We start from the raw sequence: 16,725 nt of genomic DNA on the forward strand, positions 1-16,725 counted from the left end.
GGGAGTCTTATTAAGCTGACTGCAGTTATCTAGGGTTTCCACCCTTCACAATTTGATCTGGCCCAATTCCTTATCACCCCCTTAACCCCCACCGCCGTTTAACCTCTCAGGGGATTCTGTCTCGCCGTCAGGTGCTGTTCGTCTTCGGGTGGGGTTTCGTGGATGCTAGATTCGGGCTGGTCTTGTGGTCAGTCAGGACAGTCGTGTATGGGGGCAGGGAAGTTTGTACTGGTCAAGACATCCCGAAGAAGCAGATGAATATCGCGAAGGCGGAGGAAGTGAGGTGCTAAGGCGGAGGCGAGGGTGAGGGTGAGGGTGAAGGTGAGGGTGAAGACGAGGACGGAGATGATCGATGGTGGGAGGCTGTGATGAACATACTTAGGTACCGTCATTTTGATTGCTTGTTGATGCCGACAAATATGCGAATTCTCGAGTCAAGGTGGCATTCCATGGCGGTGCTCTTGGTTGGGTTCTTTTTTGCTGAGAAAGATGCGGCGAGTTGGAAATGAGAAGCTGGGCGGGGGGCAGCCATGGAGAGTGTGGAGACTGCGAATGTCAGCGATCGTCAATGTTCAAGGAGTGATCATTTTGTTACCGGCTGACCCCCCTCGCGATACTCGGGTACCGCCATTGCTTGCTTTGTGACACCGACGAGGACAAGTTGCCGACTCTCGAGCAGATGATGCTGCGTGGGGATGCTCGAGAGTCGGATTCTTTTTGCTGAGAAAGATGCGACGAGTTGGAAATGAGAAGCGAGCTGGGTCAGCTATGGAGAGGTGATGGAGACTACAAATGTTAGTGGTCATCAAGGCCCAGGCGGTATAAGTGCCCTGCTCTTTGGGTATCGCCTCACCTTCATCGCGATACTCGAGTACCGCCATTTGCTCGCCTGTTGATGACGGCAAATGACGAGCTCTCGGGTGAAGAGTTTGCGTACACCCGAGAGCCCGCGGTGCAGAATGTATCATACCCGCATTGGGCCGCAGACTCGAAGGAGTTGTGCAAGTTTAACGATGAAGGAAGAGCAAGCCTGTCGAAGGGCGGATTGGTTTGTTGTGATGGAAATGAGTGCGTGAAGTGGTTTGGAGGCGGAGTGGAATGAATGTTGTGAACGTGAAAATCGTGGTGATGCGAAGTCGAGTGTCGGGAGCGGATTAGCTCTGATGACGTATGACTTGACGGAACAACCTCGCGTGATCCTTTTGAGGAAGGCATGATGTCTAACAGCTGATCGTACCTTATGTTCAAGCACACTGTTTGGTGAGGTACAACCAAGTTTTCGTACCTGCATTAGTGCTACAGCAAGTGGAGGGTCCTTTCGCGGGGAAGACTTGAGTTACAGTGGCCACCAACAGGGGGAGGAGTGAGCTAAACTACCGGAGCCCCACTGGTTCCCAGCGCTTCTGCACCACGGTCAACCTCCCCAAATTCTCTTGGCGAGAAAGAAAACACCAGAACTTGATACGAGATGCTACATAAACTCAGCAAAATATATTGCAAGCTTATGCTAAGTTACCTAAGTCTTCTTATGACTTAGAACCAAAGCCCTCAGGTTCCCCTCCTCCTCTGGACACTGCAGCTTGAAAGAACTCGTCAGGTAATTGCAAAAACGAAATGCTCAGCCATTCCTCTGCTCTCGCACGCCCAATCTTGTCAACACAAGACCGTGTTTCGACGCTCCTCAGCAACATCTGATCCGACCATCTCTACTTCTTCTTATCTCAAGCACGCCTAGTTGCGTTTTCGCCTTGCTACTCGGTCACGGACAAGGACAGTACACCTGCAGTCCTATCAAGTGGCCCCCGCAACACGTTGCGCAAATTTGTTTGCAATCGCCGACCAGCTGCTAGGGCCATGTCAACGTTGAATAGCTGTTGAATCGGCGCATCATCCTGCATCTGCACTTCCCCTTCTTTCACCCTGACCGAAATCATGAGGCTGTAGATATCGAACTGAATAGCTCCAGTGTGAAACGCCTCTGCCTGGGCCCAAAGAGAGAGCCAGGGTTAAACTCTACTCGGACTATACTGCACAAAACTATAGCTACAGTATCCTTAGATCAAGGGCTCCCTTTTCCACTAGGCTGTTCATGGTTCGAGTATGCCCATCGCTGATTCACGTCTCAATCGGTCCCGTTGGTCCATGAGGAAGCGTTCATTTTCCTCCATTGGCTTGATTGCAACTACCTGTTCTTAGGTCTTCTCAGCATCAAGTATTCAGGCTTCTGCGCACAATCGACTGCGAGATATTGATGGTCCCAATTGCCATTGGGGTTTGACGGATAAACGTTGGGACACAGCTTTCCTTGCATTCGCAGTCTCACACAACCTGCATACATTCTTGGAGCATCCTCACAGCCCGGTAGGTAACTGTGAAGTTCGCAAGGATGGATAACCTCTGCTGCATTACGCGGCTTAGACTCCAACTTGCGCCATCGCCCAACTTCTTCTCGAGAAGTGTGCGTAAGGGAAAAGATCTTTTGGCAGGAAATTCATCGCAAGACGACGATTGAAAGCATACAATTCGACAAGATCGATAGAGATGCCCAGCTATATTTTAACTTGATCTCTTTCCTGACTGAAAATAGGACGACGTGTCAAGACAAATACTTGCAGAAAAACATGTCCAGATGATTCAGTAGAATTCTCATTCGGTATTATGTATCTACAACTAAAATACCTCAGCAGATACTGTTCAGGCTCCAAAAGAGCTGGCACATCATGACCTCGAACCATCTACTCAGTCCGCAAGATCAGACAACCGGCGCACCTTGATCCACGATACTTGACCACGTTGCTACGATGCAATTGAGCGTATCGAAAAGGCGTCGCTATGCTGAAAAGCGTTTTCGCAGAGTTTCTTGACAAGCCAGACTCTCGGGGCGCGAAAGCGTCCGACCTTTCTCTTTTAATGCAACCAGGGAATGATGAGATGGGAACTTCCAGTTACGTTACGAACGAGGATATTATTCACTTATGAGACCATTCTAACCGTATGACGGTTCGTTTTGTCGTGGCTCAGATGAGTTGTGCGATGGTCTGAAGAATTTTGTCTTCAAAGGCCCTTGATAAGGAAGCCTACCATGAGCCCGTAGCTTGGCGAGTAATGCACAAAAGGGTGAATTACATCGGGTAAAGATTCCCAAGAGATGCCACGGCTCCCAATCACTTGGCAGCTAGGAATATCCCTCGATCTCTTGAGGGCACAGAATGTGGCGACTGTCTCTCGGAGTCTTGCAGCGTACCACCTCGCATTCGATTGCCTCTCAAATGTTATTTGTTCGCCCCTTGTATCTTACTGATTCAAGTCCTCCTTTCGTCTTATCAGGATTTCCAAGGTACAAGATACTGCGTTGATTGTGACGGTTTCCATTGATCTCATCGCAACCCACCCAAAGTGCTTGAGTACACGCTACGAAGCTCGAGGGTACCCGGCTGGGCACAAAGTCCCTAGTAATATACAGCAGATTTACTTTTGTCTGTAGTACTTAACTCTCTTATCAGGAATATTTGTACCACATGGGGTATGAGCTTGATAAATGCAGTCAGGTAAAAGCGCAGGATCGGACTGTAGTCAACATGTGATAATGGTGATGATCTCGACCGACTCAACAATTTCTTTAGTATTGGCGACCTCATCAGCTGGATGGAGCCCAAACTTGGCAAGGCCATCCTTATTACGTGTCACTGAGCGCTCACAGATGGCGGGTTCCTAGAACCAGCGAGGTTGTATTCTCACCATCCGCAACGTTAATTCTTGGCCTGTGACACGCTCATGTGTCTCCGTCTGCTCCGTCAAAAATGTAAAATGGCCCATATACCGGTGCAGGAATGTAGATGATGAGTGTTCACGCGCTCCCTGTGTGGATTGTTGGCTCTAAACATAAGCTCATATGCACTTACGAAGAAAGATGTCCTATCAAGTCCAAATGATCAAACGGCGATCTTTTTTCGGTGACGCAAAGAGATGCATTACAGAAGGACAACTGCGCATTGATTCAAGTACTAGAAATCATATGAACTTTTCTCTGCTTTGTAGGTCACAACGAGATGTCGAATCTCGAGCTCTTCCTTTTTTATTCTTCCTACCCCCCAGAAAGACAAGACATCATCCAATGCGACGGTCAGCACGACTGTCTTTTACATCAGAGCCAATACAAGGCGCGATCATTCGCGCCACCCCGGAGTCCCAGATCGAGTCCCCGGAAAGCCTAAAGTTGAGCCTCAATCTCAGTTCCCATCCAACTCTGACTCTCAACACGATCTTCCAGTAAAGCCTCCTCGTCATCTTCATACACTTCCACAATCTCACGGTTGCGACAGGCCTGTAGTCCCTTCACCTTGGTCTCCAACTCAGACAAGCGTGACTCAAGGCTCGAGAGAAGATCTCGATGACACTGCTTCTCACTCTCTAGAATACTCAGTCGAGCTTTAACGATCCCTATATCTCTGCCAAGACGGTTGTGAAGCATCTCCAAAAGAGCCGGGTCGTCGTCCAGGAATCTGAGGTTTGCGATTATAGCTGATACTGATTCCTGCAGATGCCATATCACCCGACACCGAAAGAATGTAAAATCCTGCAGATACCGTATTAGCTAATATCGCAAGAATACAGAGAGTAACGTACCGCGGTTTCGCAAGAGGGCTCTCTCTCAAATCGCTTCTGCAACTCCTGCGTAGAACTTACAACAGCCCAAACAACATCCTGTGAAGATGGAGTCAGCGGTGTCAGTTTATGTAGAAATGGCAGATTCGCCGGCCGAGCCTTCGTTCTCCGTATATAACTCGGCGAGCCTGAGATCGTGGGCGGGCTTCATCACAGCCGTGACACGCAAGGAATCTGCCCTAGGTTCCATCTCTGGACAACGGTAGATGGTCAACTTGGCCAAAGTCGGTGACTTGATTGCTGAAGGCTCAGGTGACGAACACGCGGGACTCACTTCAAGGTCATGGCCATCTAGCTTAGCCCTTTTAGCTTTGTTCTATCCAATGATGATCAGCCATGTGCATGGGTGATAACCAGCGACCGCCATAAGCAGACTTACAGAGACGATATCGGAATCCTCGGCAAAGCGAACAGAGTAAGTCTGCTTTCTCCCCTTCAGGTTGGCGAACTCGGTCGAGTCTGGAAGGGATTTGGGCTGCTTTGGAGGGGGGTCGGGAGAACGATCGATGTATCCCCAGGTGGAAAGCAGTTCCGACTCGGACGACGCACCGGGCTTGGGAGCCTCCTGTTTGGCATCACGAAGATACGTCAGCTTTGGCCACGAAGCGTACGAAGCACACTCACAGCAGTAGCCTCAGACTTTTCGACAAGCCCATCGGTGCAAGTCTGTCTGTGGTCCTGAAGAGTCATCTGCCCATCCGGGGATGTGATGGAATTCTCGATCGACTCCTGATAGCACTGCTGATAGCACTGCAATTCTGCCTCGGAAAACTCAGGCCACGAATCGTCACTTTCAACCTGAGGAAGAAATGTTAGTGATAATGGGTTGAATGAGTAAATAACTCACGCTAGTTGGTGTGAGAGGTTTGTCCATGGCGAGGTCCTGGAACAACCAGCTGGGGGCGCGTGGTTATAAAAATGTGACTGAGCCTGCGATCCTAGGAGCTAACAAGATGTTAGGCTTCCGAGCAACGAGATCAAGCCGCAAAAAGAGCGATGAATGGGAATAGAAGGAAGATGAAGTTGAGGACGGGCAATTTGATGAGTTGAGGAAACAACACGGAGTTATCGCAGATGATCAGGGTATTTATCCACAATCTTGGAGCCTAGGGCGCAAAGAAGTCATGTGTTTCTGACCAGCAGTGGCGCGCGACATTGCTTCTTTTCTCACCTGGACTAGGCAAGTTGCATATGCACTTTCTCCTCGCTCGCCCATACAGTATGCGTTCTTCCGCGGGATGCATGCTGGAACGACAATGCCCCGAGTCGATGCACGCAATGTTAGTCTATACGGTGCCTGCAGAGGGAAAAGAACGACAAAACGTATGACAGTTACAGCAAAGCAAAGCATCAACTGCGGGATGACACATGCAGCTCCCTGCGTAAACCAAGATATGGGAGTCAGGAAATGCAGTTCGTAGCGAGGGCAGGTATCTAGATAGCCGGGACAGATCTTGCTGTTTGTCCAGGGATCGTCAGCACCATATACCCGGTTGCATACTGTGTAAACACCCCAGATCACAATGCCGAGATCTGAGCCTGCTAGCTTGGTGATAAACGATGTGATAATGTAGCCTCCGACAAATAGCGAAAACGAAAAATATCCACAGCGCGTTTGCCCTTGCATCTGACGATCGGGGCGATCTCAGAAGTCAAGATTTCCGAAGCGGCTGAAAGATGCGTGTGGAGATGAGGCCAGCCACGAGCAGGGGGGACAGACAGACAGACAGGGCTGGAGAATATCGGGAAGCTAGGTGTGTGGATGGTCACCAAAGGAATGTTGGGCAATTGTGGTTGAAAATGTACGGCCCCGGCCTTTCGAACGATATGCAACATTCCGTGGTGGCATGAACAGCGCAGTGCAGAAAAAGGCCATCCAGCGACTCAGCAAACGTGAACTTGGTGTTTGAGTCAAGAACTTCATTAGCGCAATAGCCACGAGGGTACAAGATTACGGTGTGAGTCCCGCTGTGTTTCGGAGAAACGTGGCTACGGCGATCTCACCCAGCAGATGCGCTCATGTCTCAGTCCGGTTATTTGTGCTATAGCCGCTTGTTCTCTCCGGCCATGGTCCCGAGAACAGACGCCCAAGGGATTTCACTGCTTGTCCTTCTACACTGAGCGATATGACTCTTAGGGTACACCAAAGATTGCGCATGAGGTTCAAGCTCTAGTGTGAGGTTTACGATGGTAATGACTAAGAGGCTTCCGGCCGGATTGTTGGTGTCAGTTTAGCATGGCCGTTGCGAACGGGTCGGTCCGCTACTGTACTACATATTTGGGGCTAGTTCAAGCTAATTTTATGATCCCCAGGCTCAGCTGAGCCTGATTCACCTTCACAGTATGATCTCTAAATGAAACGGCAATGAGGAGTCATTTTGCCCACCAACTGCGATACAGGGTGCATCTCAACCAATCCGCCCGCGACAATACTCAAGATTATCGGACTATTGCACATCCCATTCAGTCAAATCCATGGCAGACCAGAGGGGAGCTGACAATAACGGTAAACCCAGGATCAAGAAGTCGCTAACACCCTCCATCAGAAAGCAACAGACAAGACAGCAATGTGAAGCGGACAATAACCAAGATCGGTAAGCGTAGGAGGGATAGCCAATTCGACCGCCAAAGGAATCCAGATTCAGAAGCGAACATCCTTCAGACGTAATGCACCGTTTCCAACAAGTTGGCAGTCAACAGTGTTGAAGCCGCCATGCAGCTTGCCGATTTCCCACGAAATGAGGGCCGTGATGGATACCAACCAGTAGAACTCTACACCACGACAACTTCAGATCGAGTTCTGCTTCGTCGCTTGGGCACGCGCAAGCCCAATACGACTGTCGCCGATGCGCCGCCACTTTGATCAAAAGTATTCATCTTTGGAGCCCTGGCGTAACGTTGTCATCAGGATCGACAGTAGAAGGCGAACAACCCTCGCGATCTCTAAGGTATCCTTCCTAACTACCTCCCGCCTCTCGACCATCATTCTTCGCCTTGGCAGCAAAAAACGATCAGCGACATGCTGACATCTACGTAGGAGTCGCTCCCAAGCGTAGCCATCCCGCAAGCTGAGCAATTCCACAGGCATTCAGTCGTGGTCCTCTAAATCACCTCCCGACCAGAATGGCAGAGAAGGATAAGAAAGGCATGACATCTGGGACCGAATACAACCCGCCTAGCATCGAGAATTTGGGTAGAACCTTCGATGTGATGGCTCAAGAACACTTGGAACGTCCGCGTATTAGTCCTAGACAAGGATGCTCGTAGAAAGGGGGCCAGATCTCACGTCACTCGACACAACATGCTCACTTTCCATGGCGAATACAAGTGGTAATTTCCCGAGGTGTTAAATTTATCCAAGTCCAATATGCCTAGTAATGAAGCTACTCACTACAGTACAGATCCAGAGCAGATATGCGTGCTTTACATCTGCTTTACAGATCTTTTCTCGCTCCATGTTATCTGCGGCTGGGCCTTATGTACTTTGCCTTTTTTCTATGAATTCCTCCAATGCCTTTTTATGATATATGTGTAATAATCCCAGAAACTACAGTAGTGAACATTCGCCGTGGAGGGGAATAATCCCAGCGGCACGACTATTAAGCTTTTGACGCGTCCATGTTGTTGCAGGTGTTGGAGAACTTGATCTGTCCGTAGTTGATCCAGTAGTTCTGTAACCACATCTTCGCGAACTTCGGAGATGTATAGCATCCGAGAGCAAAGCAACTATAAGATATACTTAATTAGCCAGCTGCATAAAAGGTAACACAGGCGTAACTTATACTACTCTTGTCAGATTCTCATAACTTACTTTCTTTCGTTATACATCCGCTTCAAACTTACTCTTGACCTTCGGACTATACTGTCGAGTAATTCGCGATTGAACTCTTTCCATTCTTTTTGCAGATTGGGAGCCGTGACGCCGCCGGTATTTGTTTGTGCCGCGTACCAAGTGTCGAATTCGCCCATGTGGTCATAGATGGCTTCATAAACGACGCAGAACTTCGCCCATACTTCTTTGTTGTTCATGTAGTTAAACACCAATCCTAGAGCAAGGCGTTAGGAAAGGGTGACTACCTCAGGCGCGAAGAAATGCTTGTGGGATCATGAGAGTGTAGAGGATAGATGGAGTAACAGTACCTAGTTCTTTGACCTCTTGAAGTTGATCATCTCCATTCATGTTCGAATATGCTTTGGGAGCAGTTGGTTCGCTGCTGGTGAAGAACTGAAGTTACAAGTCAGACGGTTGTGGCGATGATCAAGGTTGAGATAGAAAGAAAGATAGCAGCTACTCACGTTTCCTTTCTTACGATTCAACCTAGATTGTAAAAGTGTCAATCGGTCAAGATGTGCTTCACTGCCTAGCTCTGATAGAAGAATTCGCGCAAACGATACCGGAGTATTAGGCGCCCCCTTAATTATGAGCTCCCACTTCGGGTTCGCCTTAGGGGTCATAATCCATTGGTCAGTCCAAGAACATGGTGCCTTTGGTGTGGGATTTGCTGGCATAGGTTCCTGTTTGTTAAAGAAGCCTTTATCAAGCCATTCAGAAAAGAATCTTCCTATGATTTGTCCCTCGAATACATGCTCAGCTGTCTTGATATTAGTGTATGGCTTTCCCTTGCACTTATGTTAGACAACTTACTCTGGTAACCAGCTCGGAATTGTTGCTTCACACCCTTGACATCAACCCAGATAGTATCGGCTTTCGGCAGAGAAGTGATTCCCCAATTGTCGCATACAAAAGAGGAATTTCCCCAGTATCGCGAAACGGAATCCCACTTCCCGCCTTCGATCCCGTCCCAAGGCCATTTAGGATTCTTAGGGAACGCCGGATACCAATAAGGGGATCCGAGTCCAATCATACCCTGGGTTCCCAAGAGGTCAGAGCAGATTCTGACGTGCTTAACCAATTTGCTGGCTTCTCCAGACTTTCGAGGATGCAACATGTGTACTAGCGTGGTGTTCGTGCTGTCTTCAGCTTCGTTCTCATCTGCTACATCCCGTTTGCCAAGATTGATGGAGGCCATGACTTCCTGGCGCCAAGGCATGCCGGACTCGTCGAAGTCGCAGTCGGCGCATGAAGGAATATCGCTGAAACCGTACTTGAATTCCATGTTCACACAGCCGCAGCAGAAGTCTTTCGACTCCTCGTCTTCGTCATTGCACCTTTCACAGTCGACGCAGTCAAACTTTGTCCTGCGATTACCAATTTGATCGTCCATACCAATCATACGCTTGGTCAAGTCCTCTCCGGTATCTAGACCCCAACCAGGCATGCGGCCGGCTTGTCGACGAGCAAGAGAGTTCAGCTCAAATTCTTCACCCGGGATGGTCTCATTAAAGTCCTGGTCAGACGATAAGAGAGTTGATGCGCGCTTCAAGTTCGATGATGAAGAGCTCCCGCCATTCTTGAAGCATTGTGCTCCATCCTTCGGCCCTTGCTATAGGAATGTCAGAGGAGTGTATAGAAGGACTAGAAGGTATAGCTTACCGTCTCTTGAACTAGAATACCGTCGCCCATTTCCGCAGTCCAACCAATGGACTCCCTACAGAGAAGGACTTGGTTAGTTTCAATACACAAAGCGCCAAAAGCATGCCGTGGATGGAGAGATTTACTCATTGGTTGTTAATTGAACGATATTGGTTCTAGGTTCCACGTTAGAGTAGAGTCAACTGAGAAACAGGGAATTCAACTTACGAAAGCTCGTACTGAGCACATGATTCATCAGAGCCTTTCTTACCCGGGCTAAAGCTGAATGTTGACAAGGTGTTGTACGAGAGAGAGAGCTACAGTAACGTTAGAGGCCTCAACGGGTTCTGTTTCTGAAAAGAGGAAGTGGAAGACTTTTGCTCACCTCTGGAAATCCGGTTTTGCTACGGAAGAGGTCCTTATAAAGCAAGAATTCGATGCTCAGGCCGAATGTGACCTGACTACCGATAGTAATCGCGCCACCGTCCGATGAAGAGCTGTAAAGAACATTGTCGTTTCCCAACTGAAACTGGGCCTTGTTGAGCTTGTTCGAAAACTTATCCGGGTCTTTGTGATCGCCTTTCCAAGGGAAGTCTGCCTGGAACTTGCCAAAGTCAGAGACAACGCGAGCGTTGAGGCGCCCATTGAAAGACGCTGCAGAGTTTGCAGGGTCTCGATCACTGCCGTTGAAAGTGCCCAGGCTGTACGTTACTTTGTAGTACGGCTGAAAAGAAACCAAGCCACCAGATTGGCCTGCCATGATAACATTGCCTCTGAGGCTGACTTTGCCATCAGTGTCCTCTTGGGCAGGGTTTCCCTTTCGTGCTTTCGCCACGTCAACGTCGCCAATGCCGCCAATGCCGAAGGTCATGTCGCTTTGGCCTCGGACTTGAAGGAATCCATGGGATTGTCTCGCGTCCCAAACTCCGCCCTTTTCCGTACCCTGTAAAAGACTTAGACACGCATTCGGTAACTTATGAAGGCAGAGGGTATAGAGCTTACAATCAAGGAAAATCCGTAGTAGAATTGAGCGTCAATTTCGCCATTGACATAGGCCCCAAAGCCCTCATTGTAGGCGGCACCGTCAATGTCGCAATTATCAACAGTTTGCCAGTACAGAGGTGCACTAACATCTTTCTTGACCTTAGCTGCTTCCTCAGGACTAAAGGTATACTTGTTGCCGTCGTCGTAAGCCAAGTTCCATTCCAGGTCCGTTGGTGCAAAGAATCGTTCGCCAAGATGCTTCAAGTCCCTAGATTGAATGCCAGCTCTGTCAACCAGCTGATTCCAGTACCCCGGGGTGTTGGAATAATCCATGCGGATACTGGTGTTATTAGAATCGCGACGCATTAGTTTGAAGTTGAAATCAAAAATGAAGTCGAAAACCTGTGAGAAACGTTGGTGTTGAGAGTATGCATGAGGCATGGATTGGTCTGCGATGCATTAGATGGCTGGGATAAGGGATATGGGGTAAAGGTCTTACTTTTGGAGGCTGTAAGGGATATGGCTCTAACAAGTTGGCCTGAAGCACACTATGTATGGTTGGTTAGTCGATTTGATGTCCATGGTTAGTGGGATACATACGCTGTCAGGCATCTCGACAACGGTGCCTTCGACACCACGTTCCATGATCCGATAGCATCCTTCCAGATCACCACTGACACACGTGACACGCGCAGTACGAGGAGTATCCTTAGGAAGGTCTAGTACATCTTCAGGACATTCAAGGAAGACAAATGGTTCAGGTTCGCCGTCTCGTTTTCGGAGACTACTGACGACATGAGAGTCACCTGCCACAAGAAGGAAGCCAAAGCCAGATGCGGCAGGATCAGTTCCGGTAGCATCGCCGAATGTTACTAAACCGTAACTTGGCTTGCTGCCAGAAGCAGGGAGATATTCCTTAGGGAACAGCTTATCCAGATCGACCAGGTCGAATGTGCCTTCTACGCTGTCGAGTAACGAGGAATCTGACACGGCGCGGAGTGACTCAAGACTGCTGTCGTCAAGATCAATGGCCCAGATCATCACTCCAGAGAGTCCCATCTTGTTAGCATAGTCGATCTTGGCCTGAATGGTGGATGGGTCATCATAACTAGCGCCGTGTTAGTGACTGTGGCATTGATATGAACCGGGTACTCACGAAATCCAGCTATTATCGTCGTACACCAGATACCGACAAGCTGCTTCTTTGTCCAGGTATGATGTGGCGTCAGTTTTTTTCAAAAATGTCCTTGATTTCTGAAGTCCAAAACATATTAGCTTGCTAAGTTCTTTTCGCTCAAAATATTGGTTCATCTTACCTCTATAAGACAAGATTCCCGCCGTATTGGTACAAGGTCCAGCAGCACCAGGACCAGTGAAGGCACAACCTGGCTTCCAACAAGAGCTTGAAGCAAGAGTAAATGAACGCCCGTAGAAACCTAAGCCCATAACAATTTTCGATGGCTCAACGTTAGTGCGCCAGAACTGTTATCAATTAGCAGTGCGCTGTGAATGAGTGTTCCTCGGTCTGGGTTACTTACCAAGTCGAGAGCAAGGTCGATCTCAGTCAGATTAGTATGGGAGAGAACATGTTTACCGATGGGGTTATCTCCGTCCCAAACGCCGTGAAGATCATAAGACATGAGGTTGATCCAATCAACCTGCTCGGACATGTTCTTAATGTCGAAGTGACGGAGGTACCAGTATGAGGTTGGGGCGGTGAAAGTCGTGATATAATTACGGCCACTAGCTGTAATAGCTTGACGAAGTTCTTTAAGCATGGCAGTAAAGTTGACGCCATCTGCATCAGAGCCACCGCGGTCTTTAGCTCCGGGATACTCCCAATCTGCGAAAAGTTAGTACTGTTGGGGTAATTATACCCCCATTTCCGAACTGAGGCATGGAAGTAAAGAAGATGAGAAATACCGAAGTCTGTCAAGATAATATAATTAGCAAAGGATATCTCTAAGCAAGGAAACGATGACAAGAGCTTTTACTTACCAACTCCGTCATAACCATATTCCGACAAGAATCCCAGGAGATTCTTGATAAATGTTGCACGATTTGCTTGACTGGATACCATGGTAGGAAAGACGCTCTGCCAAGGGCCGGGATCATTGAATGTCCAACCTCCCAAGGCAATCATAATCTTAAGACCTGGGTTCTGGGCCTTGATCTCACCGACACTCCGATAGACATCTGAACTGAGACCATCCATATTGGTAATTCGGAAGTTCGAGTCAATGTATCCAAACGATACAATCAGATGTGTAAGATAGTTCACGGGAATCTCACCCACGCCCATCGTACCGCAGGCATGTTGATCGTTCCAAGCCTCCCAGTATCCAACGACACGTTTGCGAACGTTAGAAGGGGATGACTTGGGCTTAGGCTGTGCACAGTTGGACTGGCAAGTCTTGCCGCAGAACTCGGACGTGGTGCCGCAGAACCCGAACTCAGAACAACAGACGTTTAGAGGACAAGTTTGACCTGGTTTGGCAGCGTTGGCACCACAATCGGCTTTGGCGTCACAATGAGATTGACAGCCTTTGCCGCAGTACTTGTCTCCGAAACCACACCAGCCATCTTTGCCACAACAAGCCTTGTTGGAACAGGGCTTGGTTGGACCGCAACTGAAGTCTCCAGTACCGGAGGCACCGGCTGCTGCGCTGAGCTCTCGGGGCACGAGAGACCTCAAAAAGATAGACTCAACATGCTCAACATCGACTGAAAAGCAAAGCGAGGGAAATAAAAGAACATTGAGTGACAAAAGGCAAAGATAGGCAAGGAGTGCTGGCGGCTTCCTGGAAGCTGCCATGATCATAGTAGGAAACTGGCTGTACCAAAAGAGTGTTTAGAGTTGCTACATAAACATTTCATTCTGAACAGAAGAAGAGTTTAAATAAGAGCTACGGGCGGGAACAAATGTTGTCTGACAAGATTTCAATACCCAGGCGCCCTTGACGAGGACTTCACACGGACAAGATGCGATAGAGTCAGGCCAGTCGGAACACTTGATCACCGTCGGATAAGTCGGCAAATGGATTCGAAAGAAACAGGCATGAGTTGACTAAAATTATCTGGAGCAACTGCGGTCCTGTAGATTGCGTTTCCAATAAACATGAACTGGCGGCGGCTCATCGTCTTGGCATACGTTGCCGTTTAACCGTCGACCGAGAGCCCGAGGGAGGTGGATATGCATTGTCAATGTCGTCCCTACGTCTGAATGGCACTTTTGCAGAACAGCCTCGGGAATCTGTATTGAGGCTAGTGCCTGCATTTGTGAATAATGGGTAGTTTCAAGCTAAATCGCTCACTCTAACCTTGCGTTACCATGCCTTGTTAGCATGACTCGGTCCTTCATCTTCCACTTTAACGTACACCCCCCCTGCCAAAGCTTTTGAACAAGCTTAGTTTTGGCTCGAGCCGCATACTTTCCATCCTCAGAAAGATCCAGAGTTCTCATATCTATCCCACGACAGAATTCCTTGCTTCGTTCTCAACTAGCCACGCTTTTACTGACTGGTTACAAAATGAAGCCTACTCTTTTCTATCCGGCGATTCTTGCGGGGGTGTTGTCGAGCCTTGTCGCAGCAGCTAATTCCTGTAAGCAGTACACGGTTCAACAGAAGGACACCTGCCGCACCATTGCCAAAGCGAACAAGGTCACTTACGCGCAACTTCTTTCATGGAATCCAACCCTCGATGTCACTTGCGGGTAAGCATCAGGAATAATCAGCGTTGACTTTAATATTTTCGAACGCTAAGTATATGCGCAGAAACTTGAGCAAGCAAAAGGATGGGAAGATCTGTATCAGCAATCCGCTTGGTAACTTTGCACTTCCTACCACCTCAAAGCCAGTGCCTACTTTGTATACCACGGAAGCGTATGTGAAACTATGACCATTGTAATATATATACTGACAAGTGCATAGTCCCATACCTTCTCCCACTGGACAGGGTACCAATACCCATTGTGGTATGTGGTACAAGGTTGCTCTCGGCGATGATTGCTCTGTTATCGCCACAAACAACACCATCACACGGAAGGACTTGTAAGGCATTCCTCCCGGGCTGTTTCGCCACTTCTTGGACTGACTTGTATCTTTACAGGCTGTTTCTGAACCCAGAGCTCTTCTCGAATTGTACCAACCTGCTGGCCGACGTCTATTACTGTGTCCAACCTGTCGGTTACATCTCTACCTACCCCGGATACGATGGTTCCTCCACGAGACCGCCAATCGTGCCAATGTCGGCAACAACACTACCTAATCCACCAGTAAAGACAAATAAGCCTGCGCTTGCAGTGATTCCCATTGCCAACGGGACTCGCAAAGATTGTGTCGAGTAGGCCCGCGCATTCCGAGTTCATACATGTGTCACGGCTGACCTCTCTATAGATATACTTACATTGCGAACATCACGGATAACCCTGTTGCCAACTGCTGGAGTTTATGCAATATTTGGGACCAATCCCCGCAGGTATGTTCATGTCTGAAACAACTATCCCTCACAATATATTGCATACTAGATCTAACAACCGCCAGGATTTTATCCTTTGGAATCCATCATTGGCAGAGTCAAAGGACGCAGAGACATTTGCAGCAATAACAGCCAAGGCTGTCGCAAACCCATATACCTACCCATGCACCCTCTCGGCCAACTCATCGTATTGTGTAATGTTAGCCTCTCCTACGCCAAGTAAGCTTCGCCCTACCGTCTCAGAATCAGCGATATTCTCTGTGATACTGACCAACGACTTATGTAGCGCCGGATGAGGATTTTCAGCCGCCTACCCCTCTAGCGGCAGGAACTCCAGCGAACTGTACACGATACCATCAGGTTATGTCTTATAACACGTGCGAAAACATTATGGCCCAATACTTTCTCGATATTACACAGTTCTATTCCATGAATCCAACTATTGGAAAAGACTGCACTGGGCTCGCAATGTGTACATGGTATTGCGTCTCTATTTGGCCAGATGGCGATGCTCCAGGTGTTGATGATTCAGTCCCCGTCATCTCCGCAACTACCACTGCTAAATCCGGAAGTACGGGCGCCTCTGCTACGAACACCGCGTCTGCTACGCCGTCACCTATTCAGACTGGGATGGTGTCGAACTGCAACAGCTTCTACAAGGTCCAAGCTGGTGATGGCTGCTGGGCCATATCAAATGCCAAGAAGATCAACCTTGACGATTTCTATAAATGGAATCCTGCTGTTAAAACTGATTGCTCTGCGCTACAGCCTAACTACTACGTTTGTATCGGCGTCAAAGCCAGTCAGACGTCAGTCTCATCTCCCACAAGCAAAACTTCGACCTCGGGCGGTATCGCTACACCAACCCCAACACAGGCTGGTATGGTTAAGGGCTGCAAGGCGTTTTACAAAGTGAAGAAGGGTGACGGCTGTTGGGCCATTGCGAATGCCAACAAGATTAAACTTGACGATTTCTACAAGTGGAACCCTGCCGTTAAAAATGATTGTTCTGCGCTCCAGCCAGATTACAATGTCTGCATTGGTGTTTAGACATTAATTTCTGTATCAAGGAGGGGACATTAACTTAGCTTATTGGAGGAGCATGTACTCAGAAAGCGACAGTT

The 16,725-nt window shown here is 48.6% G+C and overlaps 3 protein-coding genes across 3 annotated transcripts; 1 reads left to right on the top strand and 2 right to left on the bottom strand.

Annotated features, from left to right (window-relative positions):
* Window positions 1–4,210: 4,210 nt before the first annotated feature.
* FSUBG_6126 (uncharacterized protein) lies at window positions 4,211–5,539 on the bottom strand (the record flags this gene model as incomplete). Its single annotated transcript, XM_036684293.1, has 5 exons — window positions 4,211–4,576; window positions 4,627–4,704; window positions 5,045–5,230; window positions 5,290–5,463; window positions 5,513–5,539. The coding sequence occupies 5 exons, from the start codon at window positions 5,537–5,539 to the stop codon at window positions 4,211–4,213; spliced, it is 831 nt and encodes a 276-aa protein (XP_036538326.1).
* A 2,725-nt stretch (window positions 5,540–8,264) lies between these two features.
* Window positions 8,265–13,943, bottom strand: FSUBG_6127 (glycoside hydrolase family 18; the record flags this gene model as incomplete). The annotated part of the gene is made up of 16 exons (XM_036684294.1): window positions 8,265–8,336; window positions 8,509–8,711; window positions 8,806–8,890; window positions 8,962–9,257; window positions 9,311–10,109; window positions 10,160–10,214; window positions 10,285–10,314; window positions 10,367–10,455; window positions 10,524–11,081; window positions 11,141–11,571; window positions 11,622–11,670; window positions 11,723–12,230; window positions 12,279–12,318; window positions 12,439–12,604; window positions 12,661–12,965; window positions 13,121–13,943. The coding sequence occupies 16 exons, from the start codon at window positions 13,941–13,943 to the stop codon at window positions 8,265–8,267; spliced, it is 4,509 nt and encodes a 1,502-aa protein (XP_036538327.1).
* A 709-nt stretch (window positions 13,944–14,652) lies between these two features.
* FSUBG_6128 (uncharacterized protein) lies at window positions 14,653–16,651 on the top strand (the record flags this gene model as incomplete). The annotated part of the gene is made up of 6 exons (XM_036684295.1): window positions 14,653–14,837; window positions 14,899–15,006; window positions 15,055–15,174; window positions 15,233–15,466; window positions 15,520–15,601; window positions 15,962–16,651. 6 exons carry the CDS (start codon window positions 14,653–14,655, stop codon window positions 16,649–16,651), a joined length of 1,419 nt encoding a protein of 472 aa, XP_036538328.1.
* Between the last annotated feature and the right edge of the window lie 74 nt (window positions 16,652–16,725).

This window comes from Fusarium subglutinans, assembly GCF_013396075.1.
Source record: "Fusarium subglutinans strain NRRL 66333 chromosome Unknown NRRL66333_c0000062, whole genome shotgun sequence".
Lineage (NCBI taxonomy): Eukaryota > Fungi > Ascomycota > Sordariomycetes > Hypocreales > Nectriaceae > Fusarium > Fusarium subglutinans.